This window comes from Sorex fumeus, unplaced genomic scaffold (assembly GCF_029834395.1).
Source record: "Sorex fumeus unplaced genomic scaffold, SorFum_2.1 ptg000072l, whole genome shotgun sequence".
Lineage (NCBI taxonomy): Eukaryota > Metazoa > Chordata > Mammalia > Eulipotyphla > Soricidae > Sorex > Sorex fumeus.
The window spans coordinates 16139818-16158166 of NW_026606129.1; the positions used below are offsets into that span (position 1 = coordinate 16139818).

The following is an 18349-nucleotide window of genomic DNA, read 5'->3' on the forward strand; positions in this document are numbered from 1 at the left end:
AACAATGTGAATACATTGTCCCAGTAAGACCCAGACTGAGTGATGCAGGGGCCTACAGAGACCAGCCTCTTCTGGCTCCCAGAAGCAAGGTGCGAATACATCTTCCCAGTGGAACATTCAGTGAAAGCAGGGTAGCTGATCGAAACTGGCCACTTGCAGAGGATTCACTGCTAGGGTTCAGCTGACATGTGAGCAGGGGCTCACCCCAGTCCCTGCTGGTTGGTTACCACTTTTGGGCACACTTCCACACATGTCCTAAAGAAAACATGTGTGAAGGAAAAACACTCTCACAGATTCTTCCCTGCTTCACATGAGACCACTCTAATGTACATGAACAAAGGTCACCAGGTGAGCAGCTATGAGTCATGGTCATCTCTGTGTCTCCAGGGCTGGGTTGGGGACCTTAAAGTTACAAAAAACTGGGCAGAGGAAGACAGAAGAAAAACTAGGACATTGGACAATCAGTATTTTTTTTTTTTGCTTTTTTGGGTCACACCTAGTGATGCACAGGGGTTATTCTTGACTCTGCACTCAGGAATTACCCCTGGAGCTGCTCAGGGGACGAAATGGATGTTGGGAATCGAACCTGGGTCAGCCACGTGCAAGGCAAATGCCCTACCCGCAGTACTGTTGCTGCAGCCCCAGAACAATCAGTATTGAGCAGTAGTTTGAGGACTTCGGTCATATCTACTCACTCATGCTAATTTTCAACTTGCTCACGAAACATCTCCAGCGGCAGCCTGAGCGCTGGCTTTTCAAAGGGCTTCATCTGGTAAAAGAGAGCCTTGTCTCCGATGGGCTTCTGAAAGCCAGCCATTTGCTGCTGGCCTGCCTGTTCCGTGTAGCCCCCACCGGGTCACCTGGCTGAGGCATGCACATGGGACAGAGGACAGGATGTGGCATCCATCATTCAGAAACCAGCTTGAGATGTCCATCACTAACAGCTACCTAGAAAACCTGGTATTCATGGTGTCAGACAGCCAGTCACCACACTTTGGGCCCAACAGGCATCTTTAAAGGAATGAGTGTATATTAAAGACAAGAATCCCCATGTGCCGCCCCCTGATTTCTTGGTTTGGGGGTTTATTTCCATTAGGTAAATTCCTTGAGAGTCCAGGGTCCGGGGTGTCCTGGTGGAAGACCACTTACTTCAGCTTCCCTGCTCGCTCGTCTGCTGCTTGGAGCTTCCTTAGCCGCATCCGTTCTCTGGGGGTCATTCTCTGCACTTCAGACAGCGCCCGGAGAGTCTGTAGGTGGATCTTCCTTTGCCTAGAGAGAATCCAGATTTCCTGTGTGCAACCCATTCCCAAACATGCTCAGAAAAACTAAACAAACATCTCACAGCAAAATCATTACGTGGCTGAGGAGGGAAGAGAAGCTCGAGACGGGCCAGGCAAAAACTAATAAATGCTGGATGGGTAATGAGCCAGCCCAGACTGTGCTTAATTGACAACATTTTTCAAATTAGATTTTTGTTAAAGAGCAAATCATTGTACTTTCCAAGTTTCTGCTCATTTCTCTGCCCCGTGACTGGTTTCAAGCATGTAAGGCAAATTAGGATTCCGGCTATTAAAAAGTAAATAGACTGGCAGATAAATTCAACGGTGTGGACGGAACATAAGCTTTGCAATTTCACAGGCAGGGCTTAGTCCCATTTCTCCCATTTATTACCTCTGGAGCCCTGGGCAAGTTATTGAATCTCTCTCACCCCCAGTTTTGTCTGTCAAAAATGGGCTATAATAAAGGACAGGGAAGGAAAGAAACCAACGGGGATACGATGAAGAGAAGCATGGGAGGCATCAGGGTACGGCTCTGCTCCCCCGAGCACATCACTAGCATAGAGCTGAGGTATGTGTCTCCATCTAAACAACAGAACCAACAATACTAGAAGTACCAAATCAAAACTAGAAAAATCAAACGTGAAAATGTGCTAGGCAAGGAGGCAGGCTGGTGAGAGGAGGGAACCTGGGGACACTGGTTGAGGGAAGTTGACACTGGTGGTATGACTGGGCTTGGAACACTGTGTCTGAATCCCAACTGACAATAATAACTCTGTAAATCATGGTGGTGCCCTAATACTTTTTTGTTTGTTTTTGTGGAGGGTCACACCCAGTGATGCTCAGGGTTTACTCTTGACTCTGCACTCAGAAATTACTCCTGATCGAGCTCAGGGGACTTTATGGGATGCTAGGGATTGAACCTAGGTTGGCCACATGCCAGGCAAGTGTCCTACCTGCTGTACTATTGTTCCAGTTCCAATGTGATCTAATATCTTAAAAGAAAATAAATGAAACATTTTCAAATATGCTCTCCTAGTTATTAAGTGAGATAATATGCCTACAATATTTGACACATGAAAAATGTCAAAAATTGAGAGCAGTTTAATAGCTAAGTTGTACTGAATATATTTTCAACTCTTGACCTGATTTAAATGACATTTTTAAGAAAGCATGACACGGTGCTAAACTGGACAGGTTAATATCCCTCCCTAGGTTCAAATATTAGTCTCTGGTTATATGATTTATAACCCAGGGAAAGTTATGTATTACTTTTGCCATCAATAATGATAATGATACTGCCTATTTCATAGCGCTATTATGAGTCAAATTGCTAATAGTAGAGGCACATCTACAGTTATTACTTTCCAAAATGTCTGTGGATACTGTTACATAAGAGCTTTTCTTGGGTTATAAAAATGTGTTCCCATTCGCCCTGAACTGAAAGGACGGCAACCACATTCATCCTGTGATTATTTTTCTTGTCCTAAATTTGGTTTGGACAAAATACCACAGAACGCCCTTTGAACTCAACTCCTTTCTTAATAAAACACTATGAGAAAAATTATACTGACCACTGTAGATAACCCTCGTCCTCCTGGGATACATTCAGCCTAGATTAGATGTCCAGGGGACATGAAAATGTTAGGAAATTTATAGCCCTTGTTTTGGAAGATGCAATGTATCTTCTTAAATTATAGTTAGAGATCATGAAATTAACAGGGGTGATTTATTTTATTTTTATTATTTATTTATTTTAATTAAATTACAGTGAAATACAGTTACAAGGTTCAAGATTGGGTTTAAGTTATTTAATATTCCAACACTCATTCTTTCACCAGTGCACATTTCCCACCTCCAGTGTACCCAGTTTCCTCCCCACCCCCCAACCCCTGTCTGCCTCTGGCAGGCACTTTCTCTCTCTCTCTCTCTCTCTCTCTCTCTCTCTCTCTCCCCCTCTCCCTTTATCCCTCCCCCTCCCTTCCTTTCTGTCTCTTTGTCTCCCTCTTTCTTCTCTCTTTCTCTTTCTCTTACCTCTCTCTTTGCTTTTGGGTACTATGGTTTGCAATATAGATACTGAAAGGTTACCATGTATATCCCTTTACCCACTTTCAACACTCACTTCTTGTCCAGTGGTCATTAGTATGACTAATAGATCAATAGTATGATTATTAATGTCATACTGAGGGCTGGAGCGATAGCATAGCGGTAGGGCATTTGCCTTATAAGCAGCCAACAATGCTGACCCGAGTTCAATTCCTCCGCCCCTCTCGGAGAGCCCGGCAAGCTACCGAGAGTATCTTCCGCACGGCAGACACTGGCAAGCTACCCGATATGCCAAACACAGTAACAACAAATCTCATGATGGAGATGTTACTGGGCCCACTCAAGCAAATCGATGAACAACGGGAGGACCGTGACTGTGATTAATGTCATACTGGTCCTTTCTCTTTCCTAACCGCCCTTTGCCCCCAACACACATGTGACAAGCTTCCAACCTTGGTCAGCTTCCTCCTGACCCTTTTTTTCCCTGGTGATTTAAATCAATGCTACCAATATGGAATGCCACTGAGAAACTGGATCTCAGCACACTTTGTAACAGTGTCAAGCAAGTGATTTCACAACTTCAGGGAAAAAATGACAGCTAAAATGAATATGTATGTATATATGTATTGTACCTATTATTCTCACACTCTGGTTAATAAACTGTGATATTTCAAGCTCTCTTGAAGTAAAGTAAAGTAAAGTAAAGGCCCTCCCGTTGATCATCGATTTGCTCGAGCAGGCCCAGTAACGTCTCCATTGGAGACTTTGTTGTTACTGTGTCTGGCATATGGAATACTCTCGGTAGCTTGCCGGGCTCTCCGAGAGGGGCGGAGGAATCGAACTCGGGTCGGCCATGTTGGCCGCTTGTAAGGCGGACGCCCTACCCGCTGTGCTATCGCTCCAAGCTCTCTTGAAAGGACAAGTAATAACCCAAGAAAATAATTTAGGTATATTATAGGAGCACAATGTATGCCCTGCATCTATTTTAATTCCAAAAGTAACAAGAATTTCAGTATCTAAAATAAATACATAAGCATCTCGCTCTGTTTCATTTCCTTTGCAGCATATCTCCATGGCCATGAGATGCAATTGGTCTTTTTCTCCCGTGTTGTGTGGATTTAATTACTTTCCAGGTAGAAAAACTGCGAAGAGGTAGAGGAGGTGGTTTCCTCCACCAAAAATGCCAGGTTCCTCAATTCAAATAAAAAGATGGAAGACAAATATGGTGCCCCCAAGAAGCCATTGGGAACCAAGCAATTAGAGAAGCACACTCATGCTGGGATTGACTGAAAGCTACCGTTTTCACCCTGCCCCTTTGTTCTGTCCTTGTGAGGGACTGCCATTGTCACCCGGCCTTAGAAGAAGAAGAAAAAAAATGTTCCTGCTGAAAAATTACAGATTGGGCCTTTCTAGGTGGCAGCCCTGTGGCGGTACAGTATACAGACTGCATGGCCATACATGGCTTTTCTGAGGTCGCCTCCCTTCATGTGTGCCTGTGAGTTATAGCAACGAAGGAAGGGAGAGAGGTTAGGACAGGAAATAATTATGGCCCTTTGTGAAACACACAAAGAAACTCCTGAATGCTTATGCATATCTCAAAGTGAATTCCGGCATATTTTCATTGGTCCTGAGACTCCCTATGTTACCTTTTCAATAAGATCCTCTGCCAGTTCCTATTAAACAAACATGAGAAAGCCATTTATACTTCAAATGGAAATTTCATTAGCATAACTACCACTAAATGTTGGATATTAATTTCTCTCTATAAGTACAAGGCGACAGCAGAGCCACCAGTAGCTCTTTGAGCTACACAGTGGTTTAAAGTTTTATGATTCCAATTTGCTACCACCTGGGGCAAAGGGCTTTGGAACCCACATTACTGAAGCTCCTTAATTTCTTGGCAAGTGTTAAGTGAATCCTAGGATACTCCATGCAGTCTGCTTTGCACTAATAGATTTTTAAAGACAAATGCAGTTAACACTGGTACTCAATGGGTTTTAAAAAAAAACAATTACTTACACTGCATTAATTATATGAGCAGCTTCCTTCTGACAATTCGAATTCTTGTCTTCCAGAGTCATTTCTGAATATCTACACATCAGGTGCTGAAAAAAATATCAAGAGCCACCAAGACACACCTTAGAGATATAAAAAAAAAAGCCTAACAATGACCCAACCTGAAGCTTGGTCTGTTTTGCAATCATGTCCAAGAGTTTAAAAATAAAACCCAGGGGCTGGAGCAATAGCACAGCAGGTAGGGCATTTTCCTTGCATGAGGTCGACCCAGGTTCGATTCCCAGCATCCCATATGGTCCTCTGAGCACCGCCAGGAGTTATTCCTGAGTGCATGAGCCAGGAGTAACCCCTGTGCATTGCTGGGTATGACCCAAAAAGCAAAAAAAATATATAAAAATAAAGAAATAAAACCCAATTGTTCTCTCTCTCCTTTTGGGTGTTGCAAAACAGGTGCTTCACTAATAAAAATTAAAAAATTAAAAAAATTAGTATCCCAATTCATGATATCTTTTCAACAACATGATTTAGAAAGATAAAAGATCTAAATGTTCCCCCCCAAAAAAACCCGAGAGAGAGAGAGAAAGAGAGAGAGAGAGACAGAGAGAGGCAGAGAGAGGCAGAGAGAGAGAGAGAAGAAAAGTGTCTGCCGTAGAGACAGGCTGGGGGGGGGGGGTTTAGGGGGGTGGAGGGATGGGTGTTGGGACATTGTATGACTGAAACCTAATAGTGAACAGCTTTGTAAGGGCCTATCTCACAGTGATTCAATGGAGTGATAGCACAGCGGTAGGGCGTTCACCTTACAAGCGGCCAACATGGCCGACCTGAGTTCGATTCCTCCGCCCCTCTCGGAGAGCCCGGCAAGCTACTGAGAGTATTCGATATGCCAGACACAGTAACAACAAAGTCTCCAATGGAGACGTTACTGGGCCCGCTCAAGCAAATCGACGATCAACGGGAGGGCCTTTACCTTTTTAATAAATAAATAAATAAATAAATAAATAAAACACGCCCCTCATTTCTCTTCCTTCCAAGCAAGGGTGGCAAAGATTTTATAGTATCCACTTTAAGCACATCCCTGTGGAGTCAAGCTCAAATTTCAAGGGGGGGGAAACAAAAAACTCAGTCATCGAATAAAGATTATTTTAACACAACACTATTAAAAAAGGGGGGGGGGGAATACTCCAGGGTCAGAGAGAGTAACAGCACCCAAAATTGAAATGTAGGCAGGTTCTGATCTGGAATTCACACCATCCTCCCTTGCCTGAAGCTAGTCCTGTCAGATCTTGTCTTTGAACTTTTTAGATTTTTTGTTAACCGGAGTTTTAGCATTCGTCTCGATTTTCAAAGCACTGGACTAAAATATTATCTCCCTTAATGACTCCTTGAGTGGTGACCTCTTTATAGCATTCTTATTGCACATGACACATTTGCTCTACCGTTGACCCAGTAGATTCCTCTTGGACCTCTTCTGTTTGGGGCGACAGGAGGGGTGGAAAGGGTATGCTCACAACCCCTCCCGGGGGACTTGATCCAATACCCTTCTTTCATGAAGGACGGCTCTCCAGGAACTGGTTTTGACTATTCAGCTGATCCTTGAACAACACATGAGTTAGAAGCACTGAGCGTCTTCATTCAAAAATTTCCAGATAGGGGCCAGAGTGACAGTACAGTGAGTAAGGCGCTTGCCTTGCATGTGACTGACCCGTGTTGATTTCGGACACCCCATATGGTCCTATGACCCTGCTAGGAGTGTTTCCTAAGTGCAAAGCCAGGTGTCAGCCCTAAGCATTGTCAGGTGTGATCCAAAGTCCAAAAGAAAAAAAGAAAACAAACCTTTTTTTCTATATCACTTTGCCTCTCCCTACTACTACTAATAGCTGGCTGACTGTTGGAGAAGCTTCACAATAGGCAAACAAAACAGAGCTTGTATGTTTACGTGAATTACATTCTACAGTCTTACAATAAAGTAAGGCAGAGGAAATTATTGATAACTGTAGCACTGTAGCACTATCCTCCCGTTGATCATCCATTTTGCTCAAGTGGGCACATAAATAATATAGATTTATATTTTATATATAAATATAAAGTATACAAAGAACCTCCAGCTCCGAGCACATCTCTTCGATTCCACTGTTCTTCCTGCATTAACATATGCCTCAGAGACCTGGGCCCTATGAAAACAGGATGAGAATGCTATTCGGGTCTCTCAAAGAGGAATCAAAAGAGCTATGTTTGGAGTATCACTCTTCACTCAAATGAGAGAAAGAATCTGGAGTTCCAATCTCCGTCAACGCTCAAGGGCTGAGGGAAAATGTTATCCGAGGGCATCCTAGGGGCTTCCAGGGTCTTACCTGATGATGCTTGGGGGACCCTGTGGTGCCAAGGAATGGAACCCAGATTGGGCACAGGCTAGACTTGCACTCCAACCACTGTAATATCTCCCATCTCTCCCCCACTCCCTTAGTGATCATTTATAATATTTAGTTGCTAACTCTTTCTTTGCTGCCTGGGATGCGCCTGGCCTCCTGCATGGGAAGTACACGCTACTCTTAAGTTGTAGCTGACTTTTTCTTGGTTTCTGGGTCCTCCAGTAGCCCTCACACTTCTGAAGGCCAGAAGCCCCTCATCACCATGTGATGCCCCGCTCCCTGTCAGGGCGGAGCCCGCACTTGGCTCCTCACAGCCGTTGACACAGTTTGCTCACTGGTGCTGGACTGAGAGCTGGATGCTGATGAGACAGTCAGTGACCACTGCGGGGGGCCTGGCAAAGCTCTTCTCGAAAAGGAAGCTTGTCAGAGGAATTTGTATGGCAAAAGCCTAAGAAATATTTTTTGTTTCTAATCTTTGGGAGGTTGGTGAGGGGAACTTGTTTTCCCTCCCCCTCAAAAGACAAATCCTCTACTTCAAATTTCCTAATCTATAAGAAAACGAAATTAAGTCATTTATTCTATCACAAGTGTTCTTGCTATAAATAAGAAAGGAGTAGAATAATAAGACCCAATGAAAAACACCAGCGTTTCAGAAGACTGAATATATTATTGTCCTAGCAGGGTATTTCTTAAAAGTGCTGAGGTAAAATCTGTCAAACAAGGGCTCTGATGGGGAATATTGAGTCTATGCAGAAAGCCACAATCCTCACAGGTGTCTCTCTCCGTCACACTGGAGGTTCCAGACACCTTCTTTTTCAAGGAGACTGCCTTAACTAATAATTCCCCTCCTTGGCTGTCTTTTTTTTTTTCAATTGAATCATTGTGAGATGCAGTTACACAGTTGTTCATGATTGAGTTTTAGTCATACACTGTTCCAACACCCCTTCCTTCACCAGGGTACATTTCCCACCAACCAATGTCCCCAGTTTCATTTCCCCTCCTCTGGTCCCCCAACTAAGCAGGTACTTTTCTCCTTTCTCCTCTCTTCTTCCTCCATTCTCTCCCTCCTTCCCTCCCTCTCTCTCATTCTATCACTCTGTCTCTCTCTGTCTCTCCGTCCCTCCCTCCCCCTCCCCTGCTCACTTCAGGCATTATGGTTTGCAATACAGATACCAAGAGGTTATCATATTTGTTTCTTTACCTACTTTCAGCATGCAGTTCTTGTCCAGAGTGATCATTTCCAACTATAATTGCGAGCTATTCAAAAAACTTGTTTCCCCTCAATTTTCTTTCTTTGCTTTGGGTGGGGGGGAATAGGAGGTTTATGGGTTTGCTCCCTATGGGGCTCAGGGTACAATGCAGTACCAGGGATCAAACTTACAGAATGCTATGGATGCATTCCAGCCCTCTGAGTCACCTCCCTGGCCCAGGCTTCTTCCTGACTGATTCTGGACACATCTGGTTCCCACAGCACATCTTCTTGTCCCAGCATGGCTCATCAGAGCTAAAATGCTAGCAAATGCTTCCCAGCATCACTTTTGTTTCAAATACCTGTAATTGTTCATCAATGTATGGGAGTTTTAAAATTTCTATAGCAGATGGTCTCAGTGAAGGACTCTTGTTCAACATGCTGCAATGTTTAAAAAGAAAATTATCTTTCAAGTGACTGAAAGCCTATGTACAATTGAAGGTTGCTTCCGTGGCAATAGATTCACTTCCACACCTTTCCATGATGGCATTGAGTTCCCTTGGGAATTGCTCAGGGAGAGCAGGCGTGTCGCCTTCCACAATTTTTAAAACAATGGATAAGAAATTGGAGCCAGTGAATGCGTGCCTCATGCAGCATATCTCATATAAGATGCAAGCCAGAGACCTGGTGGGGAGAGGGAGGAGGAGAAAATCAACAAAGAAATTATATATAAGGAACAAAAGTCTAAATTCTGATCTTCATAATATATAAGACGCCTTCCAAATAAACACTAGAAGTGTTAGAGTAGTGAGAAACTCACATACACTTCACTTTATTCCTTGAAATTTTATTCCATATTGTTCTTTTCTACTTAAATATGTACTTAAGTAAAAAAGAGGGGTGGGGGAGAGTGAACAGAAAGCATAGAACTGAAGTCTGAATGGCCACAGTTCCGAGAGGAGAGCAAAGCAGCAGGAATATGCCTGCACATCGTAGGCATCTACAGCTGATCAATGTACCTAATAAGGCTATTCCTCAATTCTCTGTTAGGACAGACAAAAAAAAAAGTAGGCATTGTCTTTCTAAGACATTTTTTGTTACTGTTAATTATCTTGAACCACAAGATCAATATGTGAAAATATGCAAAATAACGTTTTAATCTTCCCTCCACAGTGCAGCCAACTGTCCTAAGAAGGAAACACATTCTTTATTGGTTTTCTGACTAGAATCCGTTTCTGACTAGGATGGGAAAGCTGCTACGTGAAGCCCGCATTAAAATGCAAAATTATCCCTTCTGGGTATGGAGCAGAAATATTAAAATTCTCGATCAGCCCAACACTGATTTGTATTAACCATGCAAATCAGAAACCTCTGAGGCAGCAGAAAAATTGTAACCTGATGCCACTAAGAAAACAAAGGAGAAATCTCTACCTGAACTTTGTGTTAAATAATCGTAGTGCTGGAGAGAGAACTCAAAGGGCTGAATGCATTCTCTGCATGCAGGAGGCCTGTTCAATTCTCAGCACCAGATGGTGCTCCAAGCATCTCTATCTGAGCATTGCCAGGTGTGGCCCCCAAAACCAAAACAAAGCCAGACCAAAAATAAAAAAGTACCTTTTTGAATAATGTATTATAACCGTTCCAATACGGTGAACAAAGTAATTGACCAGATCTTTCCATATTAATTTCTTGAAAAATTAGAAATAAATTTGTAAGGAATCTTGTATAAGCTGTTTTATGTTTTAATGCTTCCCTTAATCCTTCCTTATATGAGAAAGCAATCCTGAAGATAGACATTAAGTGTTTCTGTTCCAGTAAAGAACATCAAAGATTTCCAGTTAACTAGGATTTTACATTTTACTTTCACATATACATCAGCTATATAGACAGTTAATGTATAATCAAGTTGTTGCATGCATGAAGCAGAACAAGGAAAGCCTCTTCAACTAACAGTTATAGGGAAACGATATATTCATTCAAAAAATTAAACTGAATTTGTATCTCATTCCATATATGAAAGTTAATTCGAAGAGAATTAGAGAACTCAATATTAGACCAGAATCCATAAACTACATACATTGAGTAAAACATAGGCAGAACTTTTGATGAATTTAGTTTCAGAAGTATCTTCAACAATTTAATTCATTGGTTAAAAAAAAAGAAACAAAAATAAATAAAACTACATCAAATTTAAAAGGTTTTGCATGGCAAAGGAAACTCAGGCTAAAATTAAAAGACACTCTACTTTATGGGCAAAAATATTTGCATACCAGATATCAGATAAAGATATATAAAGTACACATAAAGTTCAACAACAAACAAGTTATAATTCCACCAAAATTAGGAACAGGAGGTAAACGGACACTTCCCCAAAGAAAAGTAGGCAGTCAGTATGCATCTGAAAAATATGTGCATTATCTCATTATCAGGAAAATCAATTCAAATGGCACTAAAATATCATTTCACACCAGTGAGAATACACTATGTCAGAAAGACTTGGAACAACCAGTGCTAGTGAGGAAGTGGTGTTGTGGTATCAAAGAGCCCTCATTCACTGTTGGGAGGAATGCTGTCTGCTTCAGCCTCTGGGGAAAATAGTATGGAGATGTTTATTTAAAAAATAAGCGGGGGTGGGGGGAACTGCCATTGGCCCCACAATCCTAAACACTGTAGCACTGTCCTCCCGTTTTTTCATCGATTTGCTTGAGTGGGCACCAGTAACATCTCCATTGTGAGACTTGTTACTGTTTTTGGCATATCAAATACGACCTGGGGAGCTTGCCAGGCTCTGCTGTGTGGGTGGGATACTCTCTGTAGCTTGCTGCACTCTCCGAGAGGGATGGAGGAATCAAATCTGGGTTGGCTGCACGAAAGGCAAATGCCCTACCTGCTGTGCTATCGCTCCAATCCTAAACACAAGCACATTAATTCAAAAGGACATATATACAGTTAAGTTCACTGGAACAAGATATGGAAACAATCTGAATGTCCAATGACAGATGAATGGAAAGAAGTTTGTGGTATAGATACGCAACAGCTTGCAATTTGGATGAAATTAGAGAGCATCGTATTAAGCAAAATGAGAGCGTACAGAGGGAAAGGCACTGGCCTTGCACATTGTTGACCCAGATTTGATCCCTGGCACCAAACATGGCTTCCTGAGCACCACCAGGAGTGATCCCTGAGCACAGAGTCAGAAGGAAGCCCTAGGAGTTGGAGCAATAGATAGCACAGCAGGTTGGGCATTTGCCTTATATGAGACTGACCCGGGTTCGATTCCCAGCATGCCATATGGTCCCCTGCGCATCGCCAGGAGTAGTTCCTGAGTGCAGAGCCAGGAGTAACTCCTGTGCATCACCAGGTGTGACCCAAAAAGCGAAGCAAAAAAAAAAGAAAGAAAGAAAGAAAGAAAGAAGCCCTAATCATTGGCAGGTGCGGCCCCCAAAGTAAACCAAAACAAAGAATTTTTTCTCATGCTGACAAAAATAAAAAATATTGACAAAGCACTATAAAGGATGACCAAAATCCGATCATTCCAAACTCAGTGTTACTCGTAAGCAAATCAAAGCTCCGAGAGGAAGCAACCTGGTGGAAAGGTGCTGTGCTTGGTTATTAGATGAACTTGTCTGCTTGGCACATTTGTTCTTATTCAGCGGTTTTTAAAAAAACACTGCCATTGTCATTTACATTAATGACACCCATACTATAACCTAATGTCCATGAACATACCAAAAATAAATCAAATCACAGATCAGAGTGGTAGAAGGTTATAAATGGGTCAGCACCTACACAGTCTCTTCTGTAGAACTGACAAGTTTGAAGGGCTGATGAGTGAAGAATAATCCCTGATTGTGGTTATTTTTCACAGGATCCTTCAACACAATGATAATGATAGCAGTAATGACAATAATACCTGAAATTTGAATGATGTTTACCATAAACCAGATCCTCTCCTATCTCTTATATAATTTAACTGGTTAAATAATCCTAACAAGAGCCTTATAAAAATATGAATTATTATCATTTTCAGTTTCTGGGTTTTTTTTTTTTTTGCTTTGTTTTTGGGTCACACATGGCAATGCTCAGGGAGTACTCCTGGTTCTGCACTCTAACCTGGATAGGCCCTGTGCAAACACCTTACTCGTTGTACTATTTCTCTGGGCAATTTTTCAGATGAGAAAAGTCTATGGCTAGGCAAATTGTTCAAGGTTCGATACTGACTTGGTGGAGCTAGAATTGTAACAGAGCCACACAGACTCTATCATACCTCTCACCACTCTACCAATCAGAGCATTTCAGATAAACAATTGAAAATATTGACAGGCCCCAAAGGAAGCCTTCCAAGAAAGGCTGACTGCCCAAGTTTGCTTCAAGTCCTTCCTGGGAAACATACACCATACTTTCAAGGATCTCTGAAACCCGAGACAAGCCATGCAGGGGCATCAGACCATGGCAAATATGGGATGCATAGACCATGATAATCTCTGTGACCAGAGAAAGGAAGGCAGGCAAGTCTGACTTTAGATTTTCTGTTGCTTAGCAGGAAAGAGTGATTAGTGGTCAATTAATTAAGCACAATGAATTGATTATGAAGTCAAATCCTGATTTTTTATGCAGGCATCTGATCAATTTATCAAAGGTTATAACAAGATATAAAATTATGTGGTGTAACCATCTATGAACAATTAGACCTAGAGGCTAACTCAATGATCAATTAATTTTGATACGACTTTAGAAATCCTCTCTGCCATATGGAAGGCACAATGCTTCCCATTCAGTGGTAGTTCTTCAATCTAACTATATTGCTTCTGCCTTACATATGGGGAATACTTCATTTAATAACTGGTAACTGATGGAAAGCAACTTGCTCTGGCCTTGGTATACTTGTCTGAACTGGACAGGAGCTGAAATATGAGAGTCTGACTCCAGAAACTCCCATGATATTTGGGTGAAAGACTTTCAAATATGTCTTAATTTAACATCTATTGACAACATAGACATTCTACTCTTATAATTATAGGTCTAGATACCTATGGCCTTATTTTTTCTAATTTTCAACCAGTCACTTCCACACAGAAATAATTACATCATCTCCAACACATCATGACTATCCTTTTTGAAGATTCTTCTCAGACTGGACAATCTTGTCTTAAATTGGAAAATATGGAAGGCAGAGTGGAGAGCGGGGGAGGAGGCAAGTTAAAAAAAATGAAAGGTGAGGAATGCATTTTACTTAGAAGTTTTTGATTTGCATTCTTTTTCTCCTACTGAAATACAACCAACTGTGAGGAAGTAAGCAAATAAGTCCTCAAGGGGCTGAATGTAGGGAAGGATGGAATCAGGTGTGTGTGAAGCAAATTACGCCTCAATTTCCTACACTTGCCATCTGTCCGAGTCATAAGAACTCACCCAGAGGATTTCTGAAGCCTGGGTGGGTAATGAATTGCAAATGTAACTCAAATTTTGTCTTGTCTCAATTCATCCTTTGAAATCGGCCCAGTCCCTGAAAGGAGAATGCTTGCTAGCAATGCATGGCTTGGTGGATTAAGGACATTTTACTGCTGGTGCTCCAGCTGAATGAGGAAGACCTATAATTTTCGACATCTTTCCACATTCAAGACTTGCAGTGGTTGAAAGCCACTGCTCTAGATAATAATTTTATTTGGTGTAACCAAGGACTATCCTGACACCTATGAAGAAAAGTATATACAGAACTTTGGCTCCCAAATAAAAAGAAAGAGAAAATCAGAAATTTAATATAAGTACTTTTTTTCCCTCAAATGTCCCCCTAAACAAAACATTTAGATGGAACTGAGTGTCAATATTAATTGTTAAGTATAATGGAAGACATTATATTTATCAGTGGGTAGGGTATTTGCCTTGTACATAGCCAACCTGGGTTCGATTCCTCCACCCCTTTTGGAGAGCCCGGCAAGCTACCAAGAGTAGACCGCCTGCACAGCAGAGCCCGGAAAGCTCCCCATGGCATATTCGATATGCCAAAAACGGTAACAACAGGTCTCGAGCCCGCTGGAGCAAATCGATGAACAATAGCGGGTAGGACGTTTGCCTTGCACGCAGCCAACATGGCCGACCCGAGTTCGATTCCTCCACCCCTCTCAGAGAGCCCGGCAAGCTACTGAGAGTATTCGATATGCCAAACACAGTAACAACAAAGTCTCCAATGGAGACGTTACTGGGCCTGCTCAAGCAAATCGACATACATTATGTAATTATTATCTTATCACTTAATCACTTAACTTCCCGTTAGTCGTCGATTTGCTCAAGCGGGCGCCAGTAACGTCTCCATTTGTCCCTGTCATGTGCTAGTGTAGCCCAATGGCATCTGTTCGCTCCGGGAACATGAAGGGCCTCAAACCGATCGTTCATGATCTTGACGAAGAAGTCTGACCATCTGGTAGGTGGGCGGCCACGCGGTCTTTTGACATCTCGTGGAATCCAGTCGGTAACAGCTCTAGTCCAGCGGTCGTCTTTAAATCTCATTACGTGACCAACCCATCTGATTTTCGACACCTTGGCAAATGAGACAGCGTCCCTGATTCTCGATCGACGGATGTCAGAACTCCGGATTCTTTCTCTCATTTGAGTGAAATGTGATATTCCAAGCATAGCTCTTTCTATTCTTCTTTGGGAGACCTGAATAGCGTTCTCATCTTGTTTGCGTAGGGCCCAGGTCTCTGAGGCATATGTTAATGCAGGAAGAGCAGTGGAATCAAAGAGATGTGCCCGGAGCCGGAGGTTCTTCGTCCTCTTAGCTATTTCTTCAACGTTCTTGAAGGCGTTCCAAGCCGCTCTCTTCCTCCTGCGCAGCTCGGGTGCCAGGTCATTTGTCATGTTGACCTCTCGACCTAGGTATACATAGCTGTTGCATTCGGAGATGGTCGTTCCATTGAGAGCAAATGGGGCATCAGGAACAAGGCTGTTTCTCATAAACATTGTCTTCGTAAGATTCAGCTGTAGTCCTACCTTTCCACACTCACGGTCAAAGTCGGCCAGCATTTGTGCCGCTTGGCTGATGTTTGGTGTTATTAAAACAATGTCATCAGCAAAGTGGAGGTGGTGTAGTTGCCGACCATCTATCTTCACTCCCATTCCTTCCCATTCCAGTCGTCGCATGATGTTCTCGAGGGTGGCACTGAAGAGTTTCGGTGAAATGGTATCACCCTGCCACACCCCTCTCTTGACATCAACGATCACTTCTTTGTAGAATGGTGAGATCCTGGTAGTGAATCCGCAATACAGCTCACAGAGGATCCTGATGTATTGGGCTTGAAGGCCCTGATTGGCTAGGGCTTCAATGACTGCTTCCGTCTCAACAGAATCAAAGGCCTTCTTTAAATCAATGAACGTTAAACAGAGCGGCATCTTGAACTCCCGAGAAACCTCGATGAGCTTGGTTATCGTGTGGATATGGTCGATGGTGCTGAATCCTTTGCGGAACCCGGCTTGCTCGCATGGTTGTCCTTCATCTAGTGTTCTGCCAATCCTATTTAGGATGACTCGAGTGAACAACTTGTAGATGACAGACAATAGGCAGATCGGGCGATAGTTGCCAATGTCATGGATGTCTCCCTTCTTGAACAGTAGTACAGTCCTGCTGGTTTTCCATTGGGACGGAACCTTGCATTCAGACAGGTAGCGAGTGAAGAGCCGAGCCAGTGTATTGATGAGTACTGACGGCAGGTTCTTCAGGTGTTCAGGTCTGACCTTGTCTGGGCCGGGTGCTGTTTGTTTCTTTACCGATGAAATGGCGTGTCAGATTTCGGAAGGGAGAACGTTGGGAACGACATATCCATCCTGTGGAATTTGGTATGTTGGCAAGTGGACATGGCTATCAAAGAGATTTGAGTAGAAGTCATGGATAATCTTCTCCATTGCCATTCTGGAGGATGTGTTGGATCCATCAGGACGTCGGAGGGCAGTCATCTTGGTCTTATAGACCAAGCGGACAGGCGGGCGTTACGAATACTTTTCCTGGCTTCTGCCACATCTACCAGTACTTCTGCTCTTCTCTCTTTGAGGTCTTCCTTGATCGCATCTCTGCACTGCTTTGGGAGCTCGGACGTTAGCTTGCGGTTGCCTGAGGCATGCGCCAAACCACGCTGGCGAATTAGCTCAAGAGTTTTCGAAGATAGGCGATTTTTTGTGGCTACCTCTCTCTTGGCATTCCTCGCACATTCATGGAGGTGCTGAACCAGTTGATCGTATTCCTCGTCAATGTTGTCAACAATGGCATCTTCCCATGTTGCCGCAATAGTACCAAAGACCACCCAGTTGGTGGTCATTCTGGGAGTTCTCTTCTTGAACTTTGCAGCCCTTTCTCCCCGCTCTGTGAAGTAGAATTTTGCACAAAGGAGATGGTGGTCCGATCCCGTTCGAAATTTTGGGACAACAGCAACATCAGTCAGGCAAAACCGTCGATTGAATATGATGTGGTCTATTTCGTTGTGGAATCGTCCACCGGGAGACTCCCATGTCCATCCTTTAGATTCTGCCTTCTGGAACTGTGAGTTACCATGAATGGTCTTGGTCAACTGATGAACTCAGACAGTCTCTCACCCTGTTCATTCCATTCTAGGCCATGGGTCCCGATATGAAGTTCTTCAGCTGATCTCCTTGGTCCTATCTTGGCATTAAAATCACCCACAATGATCTTGTAGAAGGTGTGGTCTTCTTTATAGAACTTCTCTAGCTCCATGTAGAACTTCTCGATTTCTCTTTCATCATAATGAGATGTTGGTGTGTAGACAACGAAGATAGAAACTGCAGGCAGTGAGTCACATCTATTCAAATGTAAACGTCCGATACCTGTTGTTAGGCATTCGAATGAATCAATGCTCTTGGCCAAGTTTGTGTTGACAAGGACACCGACGCCTCCAACACCTCTTTTATCGCATGTTCCGAGGAACAATTCTTCTCCAGTGTCGAAAACGGCATGGTGAGATTCGTGCCTTCTTGTCTCGGTCAGACCAATGATGTCGTACTTGATCATTCGCGCTTGTACCATCATGTAATTATTATATGTACCATATATTATATATAGTATACTGAACAAAATCACTGAATGAATAAATACTTGGGAAATAATATTATTCATCAATTATTCATGTTTCAGGATCACTGTCAATGCATCTCAAGCTTTAACAAGCATAGCATCACCCAGGCATACTGTTAAAATGCTGGTTCTAAACTCTCTGGGAAGGAAATGACATTTACATTGGAGCAAACCTTCTGGATCCTCCTTTTTCCCCATATGGAAACAACCAAAACAGATTAATGGCTAAACCAAACCCAACAATATGACCAATGCCTTCAGACAAGTTAGGTGGCAAGGAGTCACCTAATGATGTCATGGAAATGAAAATGAGCCGTAGTGTTCACATTCACAAAAGAATCAGCAGAGGGAATCAGTGGAGTGAATGACAATCCTA

The 18349-nt window shown here is 42.8% G+C and overlaps 1 protein-coding gene across 3 annotated transcripts in view; it reads right to left on the reverse strand.

Moving 5' to 3' along the window:
• The window catches only part of NEK11 (NIMA related kinase 11), a 237654-nt gene that overhangs the window by 118565 nt on the left and 100740 nt on the right, over positions 1–18349 (reverse strand). For 2 of the 3 annotated variants that reach the window (XM_056129479.1, XM_056129478.1), the window contains exons 6-9: positions 9432–9581; positions 9260–9338; positions 5343–5428; positions 1150–1269 (exon numbers count right to left, since the gene is read on the reverse strand). In XM_056129479.1, coding sequence (XP_055985454.1) covers positions 1150–1269; positions 5343–5428; positions 9260–9338; positions 9432–9581 — 435 coding nt within the window. The remainder of the gene's footprint in view (positions 1–1149; positions 1270–5342; positions 5429–9259; positions 9339–9431; positions 9582–18349) is intronic. The other variant, XM_056129480.1, reaches the window with a different exon arrangement.